General features: G+C 44.5%; 1 protein-coding gene across 9 annotated transcripts in view; it reads right to left on the bottom strand.

Moving 5' to 3' along the window:
• The window catches only part of NCOA7 (nuclear receptor coactivator 7), a 433,065-nt gene that overhangs the window by 8,880 nt on the left and 403,659 nt on the right, over positions 1-20,526 (bottom strand). For all 9 annotated transcript variants that reach the window (XM_063917277.1, XM_063917278.1, XM_063917281.1 and 6 more), the window contains 3 exons: positions 10,290-10,442; positions 3,640-3,735; positions 138-211 (listed from right to left, as the gene is read on the bottom strand). In XM_063917277.1, the coding sequence (XP_063773347.1) occupies positions 138-211; positions 3,640-3,735; positions 10,290-10,442 (323 nt within the window). The remainder of the gene's footprint in view (positions 1-137; positions 212-3,639; positions 3,736-10,289; positions 10,443-20,526) is intronic.

The raw sequence follows: 20,526 nt of genomic DNA, 5'->3' as shown, positions 1-20,526 counted from the left end.
CCCGACACCAATTGACCGATGGTCAAAATCCAGACAAGGTCAAAATCCCGACATGGATTTTGTACATAAATTAATGTGTTTCGATCTAATTGCAGCTGTATAAATAAATAATATACACAGGAAGAATTAATACTAACCCTCCACCACCAAGCTCCAAAGAAGTGATATCTCCATTTATGAAATAAGAATTCTCCCCACTCCATTTGAATGCCTGCAATAGAAAAAGGTTATACAGAGGACAAGATTAACTGTATATAAATATTGGTAAAAAAAATAAAAAAATTATTAATCTAAAAATAAAAATTCAGAAACTATTAGTAAGGATTCAGTAACGTTACACCATCAACAGTTTACAAGAGAGAGCTTCAGGTGCTGAACGCAGCATAAAGTGTATTTTCAAAATGACCCACTAGGTGTCACTATGCACTATAGTATCATGAGCCCTGCATTTGCTTAGCTTACACAGAGTACAGGAAATCAGTTCAACGCAATTCCAGGTCTCCGTAAAAAATTTTTTAAATATATATTAAAAAATAAATAAAAAAATCTTAAGACATTATTCTACAATTATCGAAGCACTGACTTCTGATATCAATATTTACAGGGTTACTCTTTTAGACAAGGCCTAAGCCACTGCATATTCTGGGTATGACACTACTAGATGCCAAAAACAGCCTTCCGCAAATTTGTAAGTATAGGGTGCTTCAGTATTCTAGCGAAACAATATCTCACTATGGTGGTCATTCCGAGTTGTTCGCTCGCTAGCAGTTTTTAGCAGTCGTGCAAACGCTATGCTACCTCCCACTGGGAGTGTATTTTAGCTTAGCAGAAGTGCGAACGAAAGGATCTCAGAGTGGTGGCAAAGTTTTTTTTGTGCAGTTTTAGAGTAGCTCAAAACCTACTCAGAGTTTGCGATGGATTCAGACTGTTCAGTTCCTGTTTTGACGTCACAAACACGCCCTGCGTCCGCCCAGCCACGCCTGCGTTTTTCCTGGCACGCCTGTGTTTTTCCTAACACTCCCTGAAAACGGTCAGTTGACACCCAGAAACGCCCACTTCATGTCAATCACTCTGCGGCCAGCAGTGCGACTCAAATGCTTCGCTAGACCTTGTGTGAAACTACATCGTTCGTTGAAATAGTACGTCGCGTGTGCGCATTGCGCCGCATACACATAAGTGCCTTTTTTTGCCTCATCGTTGCACAGCAAATTAATGCAGCTAGCGATCAACTCGGAATGACCACTTAAGGCAACACAATTGCATGAACAGTCGCTTCTAGAACACACCATTTGTGTAGCCACAATTTTTGCATACCGTAACTAGGCATCAGTTTCAAATGAAATTAACATTCCTCATGAAAATATTTGGCACATTTTCATTAGAGCCTGGATATGTCAATCGAGATTGGAAAAAAAAAAAAAGGCTTTAAAAAATATCTGTATGTGCTGTCATTATTCTACATGATAACCTCATGGCTGATGATAGCTGCAGTCAATGGTTTTATTATAAAAAGTATGCAAAAGGCTTCTAGCTGTACAACATGAAAACAAGCAGCCATCAGCCAGACTAGGACTGTGCAGGGGCAAGTGAGAATTTAGTGAACAAAATAGAAACATTTTGAGGGGCCCCTGTCCCAATGCTTCTAGAGATACACCTACCTGCAGCAGTTGTTCGTTTTATGTCCCATAATCATGCCCTAGTTCATTTTCTAAACCATATTAGTGCTTTAGTTAATATTATGCACATTTGTAGTGCCCTAGTTTAATTTTATGAACCATAAAAGTTCCATATATATGGAGCCTTCCTTATCTATGCCTGCCTAGTCGCAGGCGTACACTCCCGGCGTGACTAGGCGATCTGTCCGCCTAGTCACGCCGAGAGTGCACAGAGCCGCTTCCCATGGTAAGCATCTCTGTCCGGGTGCACCCGTCCAGACGGAGATGCTCACAGCGTCACGGCCCCATCTGTAGTTCACATTATGGGCCTAATTCTGCATGGATCGTTATTCTGAGAAATTGCAGTTGTCTGCGAGTAGAAAGGCGCCGCCCCGACAGGAAGAAAAAATGCACCCCCGCAAAATTGTGAATGCATCGCAGATCGTTATCCACTCACAGATGCATAAGCAATTCCTGGAACATCGAAGAAATTCTGCCATCTGAGCAAATGTGAGTAGGTCTGATAGCTGCCACTAATCTGCGACTGAGACGGCCTGGAAGTGGTCTGCGCTGATGTCAGAGACACTCCCTTGGGCACGACTGCATCTTTTCTGACACACCCAGAAAACGGCAGGTTTCCACCTAGAAACGCCGGCTTCCTGTCAGTCAAGCAGCGGCTACATTGCGATTACATTCTGTACGCATTTTCTGTCACTATTACCCCTCACGCGTGTGCAATCTGAACGCTACGCATGCGCAGTCATTCGATAATAGCTCGATTTGCGATTTCTCAGAGTAGCAATCCATGCTGAATTAGGCCCTATGTCACGATCTAGGGTTGCCGGTACACATTATGCAACACAGTACGCCCAATTCACATTATTGCATACAAATTAGTTTTCTACCACATTACAATGAGCAGGTCCAGGGGCAAAACTCATATTGCAGGCCCCAAGGCAAAAGTATGTTAAGGGCCCCTATGTACCACCCAATGGCGAAAAATGTATATAACACATGTGACTTTGACAGGAAAGGTGGGCCCCTCTCAGTCGGGATTCCGACTTCAGCATTTAGACTGTTGTTATCCTGACGGATCCCCTCTGCACCTATGGTAGCTACACGCTTGACTGTTTCTATCTGCTATAGTATAAGGATTTTCATGGTCAACATAGTTCAACCCTTCTATCACCTTGTTGTATCACTATTGAAGAGTATCTTACCATGTGTGTAAACTTGAGATTTTTTCTGCAAGATATTATTTATCAATAAGCATCTTCCTATAAACAAAGGTCATTCAAGAACATTTTGAAGGAAGTTCTATTGTTTGATACCATCATCTATTCCAATTCCTCTCATGCGTGGCATCTGTTCACATTTACAGCACATGTACAATGCCTGATTGCTAATGGCAACCTTTTATCTATGCCTGCTGCTGTGGTAAATAAAACTGTATACAGCACTACTAGATAAGCTAACACTACACTGGTAGTACATTTGGGACATCCGCAGCTCTACAGTATGTAATCAGCCTCAGGACACATGCCATTCTGCAGAGAGACTCAGAGAAGCCCACAGTGCCACCTATCCAGTGCCTGTATGTCTCTGGAGCTCATGAGGTTACATGCCCCTCATGTCTGCTGGTCAATGACCGCTCAGTAAGCAGCTCATTAGGCAGAAATGCCTCCTCTTACCATTTCTAGTGTCAACTTGTGAAATACAGTAAATTCATGTAATATTCAGAAAGAACCCCCTCCCCACAAGTGAAAACCATGCCCGAGATTCCATAAACTATGCCCATTAGTAGGCAGCACATGGACACATGGATAGCGCTTTCTACTTGTCCCTGTAGTATGAATCGGCATATTGCATCAGCCCCTGGCCATATCCCAGTCCAAATCCAAGTACAATAGGAGAGAATGGAACTTCCTCCGACACAGACGTTTTCATTAAAGTATTCAAACCAGAACCATGTGAAGAGATTTACCTTAAAATCAGGATTGAATGTGAAGAGGAATGTTTCCCCTGTGCCATAGTAATGATCACTCAGTCTGAAGGGATGGGTTGCATATGTCCCAAATACCTGATTTAATAAAAATAAATAAATAAAAGTCCATACAACTCCATCACTTTCAAGAAATAAAAACAAGTCGGTCAGCAAGTCACAGCACGTGTACATTTTAGGTTTCCATTATTAATGGGGGAATATACATCCCTACACAGGACTAATAATATTTAGCACATAAGGAGTGACAAGTGCAGCCTACGGATAGGAGTTCACAGGATGCCTGTGTGTGAGATGAAGCACTTTAGTATCGCCCTCTTCATTAGGGCTCACTGCTTACATCCTGTTCCTCCTCGTAACTATTAACTCCTGAGAGGAGAGGACGGGGCATGCTCAGCAGTAGAGAGAACACTGTACAGAGCAGGGGAAAACTATGTAACGTGTAGGTCTTACCAAGCAATGCATGGACAGATGTTGGACATTAAGCACATAAGAACAGCAGTGAGTGTATTAGGGTAGGTAGCAAAGGCAAATGATAACTAACAGACTGATAGAGAGCAGCAGTATACACTAGACAGCAAGGGGCAGTGCTAGGTCAAGATTATGTATATATACACACACGCACACACATACATACATATACACACACTATATATATATTATACACATACACACTGCTCAAAAAAAATAAAGGGAACACTAAAATAACACATCCTAGATTTGAATGAATGAAATATTCTTGTTAAATACTTTGTTCTTTACATAGTTGAATGTACTGACCACAAAATCACACAAAAATTATCAATGGAAATCAAATTTATTAACCCATGAAGGTCTGGATTTTGAGTCACACTCAAAATTAAAGTGGAAAAACACACTACAGGCTGATCCAACTTTGAAGTAATGTCCTTAAAACAAATCAAAATGAGGCTCAGTAGTGTGTGTGGCCTCCACGTGCCTGTATGACCTCCCTACAACGCCTGGGCATGCTCCTTATGAGGTGGCAGATGGTCTCCTGGGGAATCTCCTCCCAGACCTGGACTAAAGCATCCGCCAACTCCTGGACAGTCTGTGGTGCAACGTGGCGTTGGTGAATGGAGCGAGACATGATGTCCCAGATGTGCTCAATTGGATTCAGGTCAGGGGAACGGGCGGGCCAGTCCATAGCATCAATGCCTTCGTCTTGCAGGAACTGCTGACACACTCCAGCCACATAAGGTCTAGCATTGTCTTGCATTAGGAGGAACCCAGGACCAACCGCACCAGCATATGGTCTCACAAGGGGTCTGATGATCTCATCTCGGTACCTAATGGCAGTCAGGCTACCTCTGGTGAGCACATGGAGGGCTGTGCGGCCCCCAAAGAAATGCCACCCCACACCATTACTGACCCACTGCCAAACTGGTCATGCTGGAGGATGTTGCAGGCAGCAGAACGTTCTCCTTGGCATCTCCAGACTCTGTCACGTCTGTCACATGTGCTCAGTGAGAACCTGCTTTCATCTGTGAAGAGCACAGGGCGCCAGTGGCAAATTTGCCAATCTTGGTGTTCTCTGGCAAATACCAAACGTCCTGAATGGTGTTGGGCTGTAAGCACAACCCCCACCTGTGGACGTCGGGCCCTCATACCACCCTCATGGAGTCTGTTTCTGATCGTTTGAGTAGACACATGCATATTTGTGGCTTGCTGGAGGTCATTTTGCAAGGTTCTGGCAGTGCTCCTCCTGTTCCTCCTTGCACAAAGGCGGAGGTAGCGGTCCTGCTGCTGGGTTGTTGCCCTCCTACGGCCTCCTCCACGTCTCCTGATGTACTGGCCTGTCTCCTGGTAGCGCCTCCATGCTCTGGACACTACGCTGACAGACACAGCAGTCCTTCTTGCCACAGCTCACATTGATGTGCCATCCTGGATGAGCTGCACTACCTGAGTTACTTGTGTGAGTTGTAGACTCCATCTCATGCTACCACTAGAGTGAAAGCACCGCCAGCTTTCAAAAGTGAACAATACATCAGCCAGAAAGCATAGGAGCTGAGAAGTGGTCACCACCTGCAGAACAACTCCTTTATTGGGGGTGCCTTGCTAATTGCCTATAATTTTCACCTGTTGTCTATTCCATTTGCACAACAGCATGTGACATTGATTGTCAATCAGTGTTGCTTCCTAAGTGGACAGTTTGATTTCACCGAAGTGTGATTGACTTGGAGTTACATTGTGTTGTTTAAGTGTTCCCTTTATTTTTTTGAGCAGTGTATATGTATGTATGTATATATATATATATATATATATATATATATATATATATATATATATATATATATATATATATATATAAACAAGCTGAGCTCAGCACTCCTCTGCATTACTGAAAATACCTTTGCCCAGAGGAAAACTCTGCAGCTCCCTTATATAAACAAGCGTGTACGGCGGCACTCAGGAAATAAGGACAAGACAAAAAGCCTCTGTAGCTACAGTGGCTTTTTGTCTTGTCCGTATTTCCTGAGTGCCGCCGTACACATATTATATATATATATATATATATATATATATATATATATATATATATATATATACACACATACATATATATATATATATATATATATACACACATACATACACACACACACACACACACACACACACACACACACACACACACACACACACACACACACACATACACACATGCAGCAGAGCTCCTAATACATGAGTTTACCAAAGCAGTGGAGGTCATACACTGGCACAACTCCAGTGGAGAGGTGCATCTATATATCTGGTCCCTTGACCGGACCCTGAAGAACACCTGAACCACACACATGCACTTTTCCTGTGCTTTTAATGCGCTGAGAGGTATCCATTGATAGACTGCAATCCCTGCACAATGCACTTAGGTAAGGATGTACTAACATACTTATTATCATCACAGACCTGCAAAATATTACAACAGGCGTGGGAAAGAGCAAAAGTGGGATTGAGGCTCCTTAAGGTGTATTAGGTATTTATATTTGTTTGGGATTCACATTGCACGGATGTTGATAATTATGCCTCATGTGCTTCAATAATGTCCTATTTAATTATTCCTATGTGCTTGTTTCTGCTTTTAATGCCAGTAAAACTACAGTGTCTGTGAGTTTATGTAATAATCTAAAGCCCCACCCAAACAAGCATGCCTGAATTTACACAAAACCCACCCTCAATCTGTGCCACACGCTTTCCTCTGGGAGTAACATTTATTTATGAACTTGCAGTATGAATGCTCACTGATTATGGCACCAAAGACAAAGTGCCAATGTTTGTGACTAGTAATTATTTGCACATGTGTACAGAAATATTTACTACCCAGTCCTCATATAATGAGCAAGTAAGGAGCATATTTTAGGACTAGAACTTTTAGCTGTGAGCTGCAGCTTTGTGGAATGTATCTCAGTGCAGACCACATAGGCTGCAAGCAGAAACCAGCTATAATAACTAGTGCTTATAAACGCAGCCAGCAGATCGCTGCTAAGTAAGGGGGTCATTCCGAGTTCATCGCTCACTACGAATTTTTGCAGTGCAGCGATTATGGCAGAACGGGGCTAATCTGCGCATGCGTATGCACCGTAATGCGCAGGCGCGTCGTACAAGTACAAAGAGCTTTCTTGTTTTGCACAGGTTCTAGCGAAGCTCCCAGTTGCACTGGCGGACGCAAGGAGATTGACAGGAAGTGGGAGTTTCTGGGTGTCAACTGATCGTTTTCTGGGAGTGTTTAGAAAAACGCAGGCGTGGCTGCGTGGGTATCTGACGTCAATACCAGGACCTTCGTCGCAGCAATCATCGCACAGAATAAGTAACTACAGGGCTGGTCTTGTTCTGCACAAAATGTGTTTGCTGCCGCTCGGCTGCACAGGCGTTCGCACTCCTGCAAAGTGAAAATACACTCCCCCGTGTGCGGCGACTATGCGTTTGCACGGCTGCTAAAAGTAGCTAGCGAGCGATCAACTCGGAATGAGGGCCTAAATCCTTTATCCACTGAACTATTTATACTTTTATGTGTTGGGTGAAATTGCAAAAACGATGGGTTATTAAACTCTAACGTTATTTAGTTTATCCTGTAACTGTTCCCTCCCCTTAGCTTGTAAAGCGCTCACAGACAAGGCTCTCCCTTCCTCATTTTCGACCCCACACAGCACCCATGCTCCTTCACTTTTGTTTTCAATACCCCTTCGATAGCACAGATACTGTAGGCTTGCCCTCATGTTAGGTACAGGCTTGTGGGCAAAACGGACTTCCCCTCCCTATGATTCGCCACCACTTGCTCTACTCTTGTCCTCGTTCTACCAAGTCTGTTGCTTTATTGCTCTGCATTGTTCCTAAAAGAGGTCATCTTACTCTGTATTGTAAATTTCAGGTGTCCTTTCTTAATTCTGCATGTTTCATGTACAGATGTGTCCTCATAATATTGCTGAAGTGGCGCCAAACATCCCTTCTTGGCGCGCCAGGTCCCGTGTGAATGGGCTTAAACGGAGCGTCTTTTTTGCTTCACTATGCCTCTTCAATGTGACAAAACTGCTTCACGAGGCTGCACTCATTAATTTGATATGTGACACTTGTACTATATATCCGTATGTGACTGAGTCTGAATCTGTATACGAAGTGCTACGATGCAGCAGCTTTTATCACATCAAGTTCCATTGTGCTTCGTATACAGATTCAGACACACAGATATACAAGTGTTGTATAGCACATTAATCAGTGCAGTCTTGTGAAGCCATTTTGTCGCATCTCATGGTGACTAAGACGTACATTCAAGTGAAAAAGATGCTACACTGCTTGCGCCAGGCGTCTCACGCCAGATGGCGTATTGAGGCTGCTAGGTGTATGGAGGACACATTACTTTGAATACATTTTGTTGTGCACCTGCATTAGATTCTTTATCAGTGGCTATATGATATATGAAGTTCAGTACAGTGTTTAGCACACAAAATCTTCTGACCAGTAGTATACCGTATAATACAGTCCCTGGAAACTGTGTTTATTTATTGCAAATATGGTAGTAATGGTCACATATGACAAGCCTTTGCCTACAACATACAGGAAGAATGACTGGTAATACGGACTGAACTAATAAAATGTCAGAGGAATACTTCTACACTGATAAATGCAATAGAATGCACGACTACGTTATGTGCAGGACACATTTAGTACTGGGAAATAATAAGTACAGGTACTTAGTTTCCCCAGAATAATAGTTTCCTCTAGTCTGCATTTGTGAGACGCAGCTCTGAATAGACACTTATACCCCTTTCAGACATACTCTAAAATCCCAGATTTTTGCGTGTGAACGTTTCATCAACCTGGGATTTCTGTATGTCTGAAAGGTACCAACCCAGGGACATGCTCCCTGGGCGGCGCCCCTGCTATCGGCCAGGGCTGAGTGTGAATGGTGCACTGACAGGCTGTCCAGGGGAGCTTGGTGTGGCAGGGATGCCGGGAGGAGGTTGCGCTCCATGCTGCAAGGAGGGTGACGTGTGTGTATGACAGATATGTGTGTGTATGAGTGCGACATGTATGTGTGTGTATAACAATATGTCTGGCAGCCCTGGCTTGTAGAATGCCAGGGCAGACCAGGCTTATGTCTGAAAGGGGACGTCCCAGGAATTTCCCAGGTCTCAGGTGTAGTGTGAAAGGGGATCTCGAGGTGAGAAACTCGGGTCTGAGCAGGGAAATTCCTGGGTCGTATGTCTGAAGGTGGTATTATATGCACACGTTTCTGCTCAAGTTTTATTTGTATTGGAAAGTTTGGCGGTTGAAACAAATGTGGGGGCATGCAGCAACAGGGATAAAATGTGTTGTGAAATACGCATTTTATGAATTCCAATTTATTGTGCAACACAAAGATTCCACTCACAAAACACTGGTGGGGAATATGAGTATATTCAGAGATGCTATAGATTGATGTTTGAGGTCTCGTATTATGGAGTTGTTGCTATATACAGTAGTAAAATATTTAGTTGTAATTGGAAAGCTCTCTTCTTACTAGAATAGGGTGCAATAAGCCTGCAGAATATGTAAAAGGTACTGTACCTAACATGATGCACTTCCAGCAAGGAAGAGAAACATAGAATTTGATGGCAGATAAGAACCACTTGGCCCATGTAGTCTGCCCTTTTAAATGTACACATATTTAATAGTGAGAGCAGCTGTAAAGAGATGATGGGGCTAATTCTGAGTTGATCGCAGCAGGAACTTTGTTAGCAGTTGGGCAAAACCATGTGCACTGCAGGAGGGGCAGATGTAATGTGCAGAGAGAGTTAGATTTGGGTGGGTGTGTTCAAACTGAAATCTAAATTGCAGTGTAAAAATAAAGCAGCCAGTATTTACCCTGCACAGAAACAAAATAACCCACCCAAATCTAACTCTCTCTGCAAATGTTATATCTGCCCCCCCCACCCCCCTGCAGTGCACATGGTTTTGCCCAACAGCTAAAAAATTTCCTGTTGCGATCAACTTGGAATTACCCCCGATAGCTTATAGCATACTATTGTAGAGTTACTTAATGTAGCAAAATATAAAAGGTGATGTGTGTATACGTCAATCACAGCTACCATCCATTCACAGTTCTCCTGCATCACACTGCGATCTATGAGCATTCGTACCTGGCTGTCCATATCTTTGATAACCAGAAGTACTGGGCTGTCCAGAGAAGCAAGGTTCCTGTACAAGGTCTTCAGGCTGGTCCCATGCTGGCGTGTACTGTAAACCAGATGCCAAGGATATCCTTGCACCCTAGCAGGAAGGCGGTGTGCCAGCTGAGTAACAGAAGAAGAAAAAAAACAGAATTTATGCGAGACCACAATATAGAACCGTAAGAATGTACAGGGGAAAAAGCACATGGTATCACAAACTGACCTTTCTTTAGGAGAGCTTGTACTTACAGAATACACCAAACAACACTGTGAAAACCATTTTGTAGTCTTATATCATGCAAACAAATCCGAAAACAAATTCCTAGGAAACACAACACTCCTATCTATATGCAAGAAAAGGCTATACAGTATGTACACATATTCTGCTTAAACACTGAGCAGTGTTGTTCACATGTACCTGTGCTGATGAGTACTGGCAAGAATTTCCTTCACAACACAAAGATTTCATGAAACGTATTGTAGCAGTGTGTGTGTATTAGATTTTAATGTAAACATAATATAGTGTGTATTGCACGTGTTAAAAAAAATGGAATGGAATCCATGCATATTGTCCGTGTCTGATCATTTCACTCGCCTGTTAACTAAAGAAAAACAATTCTGCCTTGTGTGGAGGCAAAGACCATTTCAGGACATAAGCTGGACCTAGGTCAATGCCCGTGCACTACAACAAAAACAGGGTTTTATCTTATGTTTGAAAGCGGTAGAACTGTGGGGATCACACGCCAGGAACCTCATAATACAGCAGGAATCCCTCCAACCCATACACTATCAATGTAAAGGATTTATCTTCATATTCATAAGTGGGAACTGAGTAAACAAAATATCTTTTTGTTTCTTTCTAAAGGTGCATAAACACAGAGATTTTAACTATGAGAGTTTTTGACTGAGCGTTTTCCCTTGAACTGGCAGTAGGAGATTTTGACTAACTTTTCCAGCGATTTTGACTAACTTTTCCAGCGATTTTGGCTATGGGCGATTTTGGCTAACTTACTTAAGCAAGGGGATGCTTTATCTTTTCCAGCGACCTAGCCAAAATTGACTTGCCTGCACAGTCTATTTTTAGCAGCGATAGCGACCTGGCAAGGACGCGCATTGCTATCGTTGGCTGTGTACACACAGAGCGATATGCACTAACTTTCTGAGCGATTTTGACTATATAGTCATAATCTCTCAGCTATATCACTCCGTGTGTATGGACCTTAACACACGTTGTCTGGATACAATTGCAGTTCTGTTCAGTCACCATCCTTCTTATCAATGCAGTCACATAAGAGGGTAGTTTAGATTACTCTCCTTTCCTCAATTGTCCCCCTTTATCTCCCAGTTGACATTTACTAAGCAGTGATAAGAGTGGAGAAGTGAGCCAGTGGAGACGTTGCCCATGGCAACCAATCAGCACTGAAGTAACATCTATAATTTGCATACTATAAAATGATACAGAGCTGCTGATTGGTTGATGGGGCAACTTCTCCACTGGCTCACTTCTCCGCTCTTATCACTGCTTAGTGAATGTCCCCCTTAGTCTTTGCAGCATGGGCATAAGTTATTTCACCCAAACTGCAGAGATGGTGGCACGAGGCCCCATAGTTCTGTTAGATAATGTTTAGAGAGAGTCGGCGAGAAAATGCATTGTGGATGCAAACACTAAACAATGAGAAGATCTTTTAGAAGGATCAATGAGAATCTTTGCATGTGACAGTTTAAGGGGACTTGTGTTGTAGTCACCGGTTGGCTAACTTGCAGTTTAATTACACATGTACACTGTAATAGTAATAAGTAATCTAATGCATTTTAAGGTTTGCTATTTTTCTCAAACCAACAAAGAGACATATGGCTATATCTTCAGCACAAAAGACTCACATACAAAATTACCATGTGTGAGAGAGGTCATTTTTTTTTTTTACTAAGCAAATGTACAATTAAGTATTGCGATGCGGAAAAGTGTAACTGGCCCCGAAATTAGCCATTAAAAAAAGGTATTTCAGTATTGAATTATTAGTTGCTTTTGACTATAACTTGTGTTCAAGTCATATCTCACAGATGACTACAAGCAAAATGCAACTATGCTTTTATTGTAGTAAATGATTTTGCACCTTGTGTGTACTAACTTGGCAACCTAGTCCCCATTCACTTTATTTAGCAAGAAGAGATGAAGATTTATAATGTACATGGCCTTTTCCAACATACAGTACATAACACTTGTCAGTTGTTTGCTGAAGTATGAGCCCCTTATGACATTTAATAAACAAAACAATCCAAAGAGGCTCTGCACTTGTTCCCTGGAATCTCTCCTCATGGCACCACTAATAGTGGGGCAGATGTATTAACCTGGAGAAGGGATAAAGAAGTGATAAAGCAGTGATAAGTGCAAGGTGATAACGTACCAGCCAATCACTATGGATTTGAAAAATGACAGTTTGGAGCCGATTGGCTGGTGCGTTATCACCTTGCACTTATTTCTTCTTTATCACTTCTACAGGTTTAATACATCTGCCCCAGTATGTGGTATGTTGTACCTGTCTCTAAATGCCCAACAGGTGCCCGGTTCAAAGTTTAAAGTTAATTATTTGACATCTCGGAAATCAGGGCATAAAACTCAACTATTTATCTGTAGTACATATTGTGTGGTTTATACTCTCTGAAAGTTATTTTACATGGGGGAAGAAAAAAAAACAAAAAAACATGAAAATAATATAGTCCCTGCATAGAGAAGTATTGCTGCATAATGCACTACAGTTAAAGCACAGTTTTAGTAGTGACCATTAAAAAATGATGTACTACATTCTGTGAACACTCCCTGGGGCTGCAAATAAAACTAAATCAGAGACAGTGGGATTATTAAGATGGAAAGGTCATGGTCACTGTACCAACACAAAACCAGTAGAAGATCCTGAGAGCATGCCAATCTATTGTCAGCAGATTTAACTGAATCTGAAAGAATATCACAGTTCACATACTTCTATAAAGAACAAAATAGTAATACCTTTTGTAATTGTTCTCTATAAACAAAGATTGGTGTATTTGAATTGGGTATGTTATTAAAAAAAAAATTGTATTTAACTAAATTAAGTATTGTTAAAGTTTGGCACAGAAAACCAAAAACTCCCAAAAGAGGAAGTGTTCTGCAATGTTTTCCAAAACATCTATAAAAAGCTGTGCAGTATTTTACATCTTTTGCTAATGCATAAGATTCAAGGAATAAACAGTAAAAGAAAAGAAATTCTAGTTTATATTACAGTCACATAAGAAAAACGAGTGGAATAATAAGATTTTAATCCTACCGGTAAACCTTTTTATCCTAGTCCGTAGAGGATGCTGGGGACTCCGTAAGGACCATGGGGTATAGACGGGCTCCGCTGGAGACATGGGCACTATAAAGAATTTTAGATGGGTGTGCACTGGCTCCTCCCTCTATGCCCCTCCTCCAGACCTCAGTTAGAGAAACTGTGCCCAGAGGAGACTGACAGTACGAGGAAAGGATTTTTGTTAATCTAAGGGCAAGATTCATACCAGCCCACACCATCCACACCGTATAACCTGGAATATACGCAACCAGTTAACAGTATGAACAAAACAGTATCAGTCAACAACTGATCTTAACTGTAACATAACCCTTATGTAAGCAACAACTATATACAAGTCATGCAGAAATATGTCCGCACTGGGATGGGCGCCCAGCATCCTCTACGGACTAGGAGAAAAAGATTTACCGGTAGGTTTAAAATCTTATTTCCTCTTACGTCCTAGAGGATGCTGGGGACTCCGTAAGGACCATGGGGATTATACCAAAGCTCCCAACCGGGCGGGAGAGTGCGGATGACTCTGCAGCACCGATTGAGCAAACATGAGGTCCTCAGCCAGGGTATCAAACTTGTAGAATTTTGCAAAAGTGTTTGAACCCGACCAAGTAGCCGCTCGGCAAAGCTGTAAAGCCGAGACGCCACGGGCAACCGCCCAAGAAGAGCCCACCTTCCTAGTGGAATGGGCCTTTACCGAATTTGGTAACGGCAATCCAGCCGTAGAATGAGCCTGCTGAATCGTGTTACAGATCCAGCGAGCAATAGTCTGCTTAGAAGCAGGAGCGCCAACCTTGTTGGCTGCATACAGGACACACAGTGCCTCTGTTTTTCTAATCCGAGCCGTCCTGGCTACGTAAATTTTTAAGGCCCTGACTACATCAAGGGACTTGGAATCCTCCAAGTCTCCCGTAGCCACAGGCACCACAATAGGTTGGTTCATATGAAACGATGACACCACCTTAGGCAAAAATTGAGGACGAGTCCTCAACTCAGCTCTATCCACATGGAAAATGAGATGGGTGCTCTTATGAGACAAAGCCGCCAATTCGGACACCCACCTAGCAGATGCCAAGGCCAACAACATGACCACCTTCCAAGTGAAAAATTTTAATTCAACTGTTTGAAGAGGCTCAAACCAGTGAGATTTTAGGAACTGTAACACCACGTTAAGGTCCCATGGTGCCACTGGGGGGAACAAAAGGAGGCTGGATGTGTAGCACTCCCTTCACAAAAGTCTGGACTTCTGGGAGAGAAGCCAATTCCTTCTGGAAGAATATAGATAGGGCCGAAATCTGTACCTTAATGGAGCCTAACTTTAGGCCCATATCAACTCCTGTCTGTAGAAAGTGGAGAAAACGGCCCAAGTGGAAATCTTCCGTAGGAGCATTCTTTGCTTCACACCAAGATACATACTTCCTCCAGATACGGTGATAATGTTTCACCGTCACCTCCTTCCTAGCCTTTATCAGAGCTGGGATGACCTCCTCCGGAATACCTTTCCCAGCTAGGATTCGGTGTTCAACCGCCATGCCGTCAAACGTAACCGCCGTAAGTCTTGGAACACGCAGGGCCCCTGTTGCAACAGGTCCTCTCTGAGAGGAAGAGGCCACGGATCGTCTGTGAGCATCTCCTGAAGATCCGAATACCAGGCCCTTCGAGGCCAATCTGGAACAATGAGTATTGTCTGCACTCTTGTTCATCTTATGATTCTCAATATTTTTGAGATGAGCGGTAGAGGAGGGAACACATAGACCGACTGAAACACGCACGGTGTCACCAGGGTGTCCACCGCTACTGCCTGAGGGTCCCCCTTGACCTGGTACAATACCTCCGAAGCTTCTTGTTGAGGCGTGACGCCATCATGTCTATTTGAGGAAGTCCCCAAAGACTTGTTATCTCTGCAAAAACTTCTTGATGAAGTCCCCACTCTCCTGGATGAAGATCGTGTCTGCTGAGGAAGTCTGCTTCCCAGTTGTCCACTCCCGGAATGAATACCGCTGACAGAGCGCTTACGTGATTTTCTGACCAGCGCAGAATCCTGGTGGCTTCCGCCATTGTCACTCTGCTCCTTGTCCCGCATTAGCGGTTTACATGAGCCACAGCTGTGACGTTGTCTGATTGAATCAAAACCGGTAGGTCGCGAAGAAGATTCTCCGCTTGTCGTAGGCCGTTGTACATGGCCCTTAATTCCAGTATGTTGATGTGTAGACAAGCCTCCTGGCTTGACCATAGTCCCTGAAAATTCCTTCCTTGTGTGACTGCTCCCCATCCTCGGAGGCTCGCGTCCGTGGTCACCAAAACCCAGTCTTGAATGCTGAACCTGCGACCCTCTAGAACAGTGATTTTCAACCTTTTTTAACTCGTGGCACACCGAACAATATTTTTAAATTGCCAAGGCACACCATCAGTCCCCCATGGGGAAAAAACCAAAGACGTTGGCCCCCCACAGTAAAACGAAAAGCCCCCCTCCCCCACACAAACATTGGCCTCCACAGAAAAAAACGATTACATTATTCCCCATAGAAAAAACAATCACATTTCACCCTACATAAACCATTTTGCTCCCCACATAAATTACATTGCTCCCTACATACAATATATTCCTCCCCAAATAAGTTACATTGCCCCCCACATACATTGCTCCCCACATAAGTTACATTGCCCCCCCATACTTTATTCCCCACAAATATTAGCCCCTACCGTCATCTGTCCTTCGCCTTGTCTGTCCCTCAATGGCGGGGGTTGCATACAGTGCTGTGAGCACTGAGCAGCAGGCGGGCAGCTGTGGGTGCCTGCATGCAGGCGGGCGGCAGGTGCGGATGCGGGAGGGTGGCGGGCAGGAGGCAGGGCAGGTGTGGATGCAGGAGCGTGGCGGGCAGGAGGGAGGGTAGGTGTGGATGTGGGCGGGCTGCCTGGCTTGTGGAATGCGGCGGGCGTGACCTATGATGTCACCGCTGCATCTCCATGGCATAGGTCTCGGCCCATGCACGCTTAAGTCTGTGCCTCCCAGAGGATCCCAGCGCTGCTGCTGCCTGGGCTCACAGTTTGTTTTGAAGGTGCGGCAGCGGTTCTGGCTCCGCGGCACACCATACAACCAGTCACGGCACACTAGTGGGTGAGCACTCTGCAGCCACCACAGGAGAGACACCCTGGCCCTGGGGGACAGGGTTATTTTCTGATGTATTTGAAGATGGGACCCGGACCACTTGCCCAGAAGGTCCCACTGAAAAGTCTTTGCATGAAACCTGCCGAAGGGGATGGCCTCGTAGGTTGCCACTATTTTCCCCAGTACTCGAGTGCATTGATGGATGGACACGCTTTTTGGTTTTAGCAGGTCTCTGACCATGTTCTGGAGTTCCTGGGCTTTTTCCTTTGAGAGAAAAACCCTCTTCTGTTCCGTGTCCAGAATCATGCCTAAGAAAGATATTCGAGTCGTTGGAATCAACTGTGACTTTGGTAGATTAAGAATCCAACCATGCTGCTGCAGCACTCTCAGGGAGAGCGACACGCTTTACTGCAACTGTTCCTTTGATCTCGCTTTTATCAGGAGATCGTCCAAGTACGGGATAATTGTGACTCCTTGCCTGTGCAGGAGCACCATCATTTCCGCTATTACCTTGGTGAAAACCCTCGGGGGCCGTGGAAAGCCCAAACGGCAACGTCTGAAACTGGTAATGACAGTCCTGTACAGCGAATCTCAGGTATGCCTGATGAGGAGGATATATGGGGACGTGAAGGTATGCATCCTTTATGTCCAGTGACACCATAAAATCCCCCCCTTCCAGGCTGGAGATAACTGCCCTGAGCGATTCCATCTTGAACTTGAACCTTTTTAAGTACAGGTTTAGGGATTTTAAATTTAGAATGGGTCTGACCAAGCCATCCGGTTTCGGGACCACAAACAGGGTTGAATAATACCCTTTTCCCTGTTGTATTAGGGGAACCCTGATAATCACTTGCTGTTGACACAGCTTTTGAATTGCAGCTAAAACTATCTCCCTCTCTGGGGGAGAAGCTGGTAAAGCCGATTTGAAGAATCGGCGTGGATGCACGTCTTCGAATTCCAGCTTGTAGCCTTGGGATACAATTTCTATCGCCCAAGGATCCACGTCCGACTGAACCCAGACGTGGCTGAAGAGTCGAAGACGTGCCCCCATGACGCGGACTCCCTCAGTGGAGCCCCAGCGTCATGCGGTGGATTTAGTAGAAGCCGGGGAGAACTTCTGCTCCTGGAAACTAGCGGTAGCCGGCATTATTTTCCCTCTACCCTTACCTCTGGCGAGGAAGGAAGAGCCTCGACCTCTTCTGGACTTATGCGACAGAAAGGACTGCATCTGATACTGTGGTGGTTTTTTTTGCTGTGGGGGAACATAAGGCAAAAAAGTAGATTTACCCGCGGTAGCTGTGGAAACCAGGTCCGCGAGACCTTCCCCAAATAAAACCTCACCCTTGTAAGGCAAAACTTCCATATGCCTCTTTGAGTCGGCATCACCGGTCCATTGGCGGGTCCACAGTGCTCGCCTAGCCGAAATCGCCATGGCGTTGGCCCTCGAACCTAGTAGCCCAACGTCTCTCTGAGCGTCTCTCATATACAAGACTGCGTCTTTGATGTGACCTAAGGTCAATAAAATGGTATCCCTATCAAGGGTATCAATATCAGCTGACAAGGTATCTGTCCAAGCTGCTACCACACTACAAACCCAAGCCGATGCTATTGCCGGTCTGAGCAAAGCACCCGTATGTGTATAAATTGATTTTAAAGTCGTTTCCGGTCTACGATCAGCAGGATCCTTGAGGGCTGCCGTGTCTGGAGACGGTAGCGCCATCTTCTTGGATAAGCGCGTTAAAGCTTGGTCCACCCTGGGCGAGGATTCCCACCGTACCCTGTCCTGTGCAGGGAAAGGGTATGCCATTTGAATTCTCTTGAGAATCTGCAGTTTCTTGTCTGGAGTTTCCCAAGCCTTTTCAAATAGCGCGTTCAGCTCATGAGATAGGGGAAACGTTACCTCAGGTTTCTTTTCCTTAAACATGTGTACCCTCGTGTCAGGGACAGAGGGATCATCTGTGATATGTAATACATCTTTTATTGCAATAATCATATAATGAATACTTTTGGCCACCCTTGGGTGTAACCTTGCAGCATTGTAGTCGACACTGGAGTCAGAATCCGTGTCGGTATCCGTTTCTGCTATTTTGGATAGGGGATGTTTTTGAGACCCTGCAGGGCCCTGTGACACCGTCAAAGCCATTGATTGACTCCCTGTATTATCCCTGGACTCTGCTTTGTCCAATCTCTTATGTAATAAAGTCACATTTGTATTTAAAACATTCCACATATCCAACCAATCAGGTGTCGGCGTTGCCGACGGAGACACCACAATCATCTGCTCCACCTCCTCCTTAGATGAGCCTTCCGCTTCAGACATGCCAACACACGAGTACCGACACCCCCACACACACAGGGATATATGTATATGGAGACAGTTCCCCAATAAGGCCCCTTGGAGAGACAGAGAGAGAGTATGCCAGCACACACCCAGCGCCAACTGACACTAGAAATCAATTCCCAGATAAACAGCACATATATATATATATATATATATATATATATATATATATCAATATACACTCACTGCGCCAATTATAAGTGCCCCCCCCCTCTTTTTGCCCTCTGTCACTGTGTTCAGCAGGGGAGAGTCTGGGGAGCCAGCTTCTCTGCAGTGTGCTGTGGAGAAAATGGCGCTGGTTAGTGCTGTGGGATCAAGCTCCGCCCCCTCAGCGGCGGGCTTCGGTCCCGCTCAAATTTTCAATACCGGTGGGGGATTGTATAATCTACTGCCTCCGTAGCCTATATAAAACTTATCAGCCAGTCCTAGAGGTTTATTATTGCTGCCCAGGGTGCCCCCCCCGCGCCCTGCACCATCCGTGCCTGCAGTGTGTGTTGTATGGTGTGGGAGCAATGGCGCGCAGCGTTACCGCTGCGCGTTACCTCAGAGAAGAACTGAAGTCTTCTGCCGCCTTTGAAGTCTTCATTCTTCTAATACTCACCCGGCTTCTATCTTCCGGCTCTGTGAGGAGGACGGCGGCGCGGCTCCGGGACGAACGGCGAGGGTGAGACCTGCGTTCCGACCCTCTGGAGCTAATGGTGTCCAGTAGCCTAAAAAGCAGAGCCTATCATTTAAGTAGGTCTGCTTCTCTCTCCTCAGTCCCACGATGCAGGGAGCCTGTTGCCAGCAGTGCTCCCTGAAAATAAAAAACCTAACAAGATTCTTTTTCAGAGAAACTCAGGAGCGCTCCCCTGTAATGCACCCAGTCTCCTCTGGGCACAGGATCTAACTGAGGTCTAGAGGAGGGGCATAGAGGGAGGAGCCAGTGCACACCCATTCTAAAGTTCTTTATAGTGCCCATGTCTCCTGCGGAGCCCGTCTATACCCCATGGTCCTTACGGAGTCCCCAGCATCCTCTAGGACGTAAGAGAAAATAAAAGGAACCCACTCATTTACTATATTTACGTTATATTCAAGGCTGAAAGTCTCATATCTGTGCATAAGGTACTTATTCCATCTCATATTGGAATGCTTTAGTCTTATTGGACACCTTGTATACTGTATATTCTATGGAGGGATTCCACAACCAGGAATCTTCTTGGGACTTTTCTAACCCTTCTGTCCAAATTATCATCATTCCAGTTGAAGGCTGAAGACCACCCAATCACTATATATACCGTGGTTGCTAACAGAAGTCACTCTGCCCTCCATGAGGAGGGAGAAGAGGTCCATGCCTTGTTTATACATGTATTGATGAATGCAGTCACTTTTTACAGTAATGCGATATACTGTATCTAGTTTAGTTTTATTTTGACATTTGTTTGCTTTTTTTAATTAAAA

The sequence above is a fragment of the Pseudophryne corroboree genome, chromosome 4 (assembly GCF_028390025.1).
Source record: "Pseudophryne corroboree isolate aPseCor3 chromosome 4, aPseCor3.hap2, whole genome shotgun sequence".
NCBI classification, from domain to species: domain Eukaryota; kingdom Metazoa; phylum Chordata; class Amphibia; order Anura; family Myobatrachidae; genus Pseudophryne; species Pseudophryne corroboree.
Note: the sequence above shows the minus strand (reverse complement) of the source record. Positions and strands in the feature narration are given on the sequence as shown.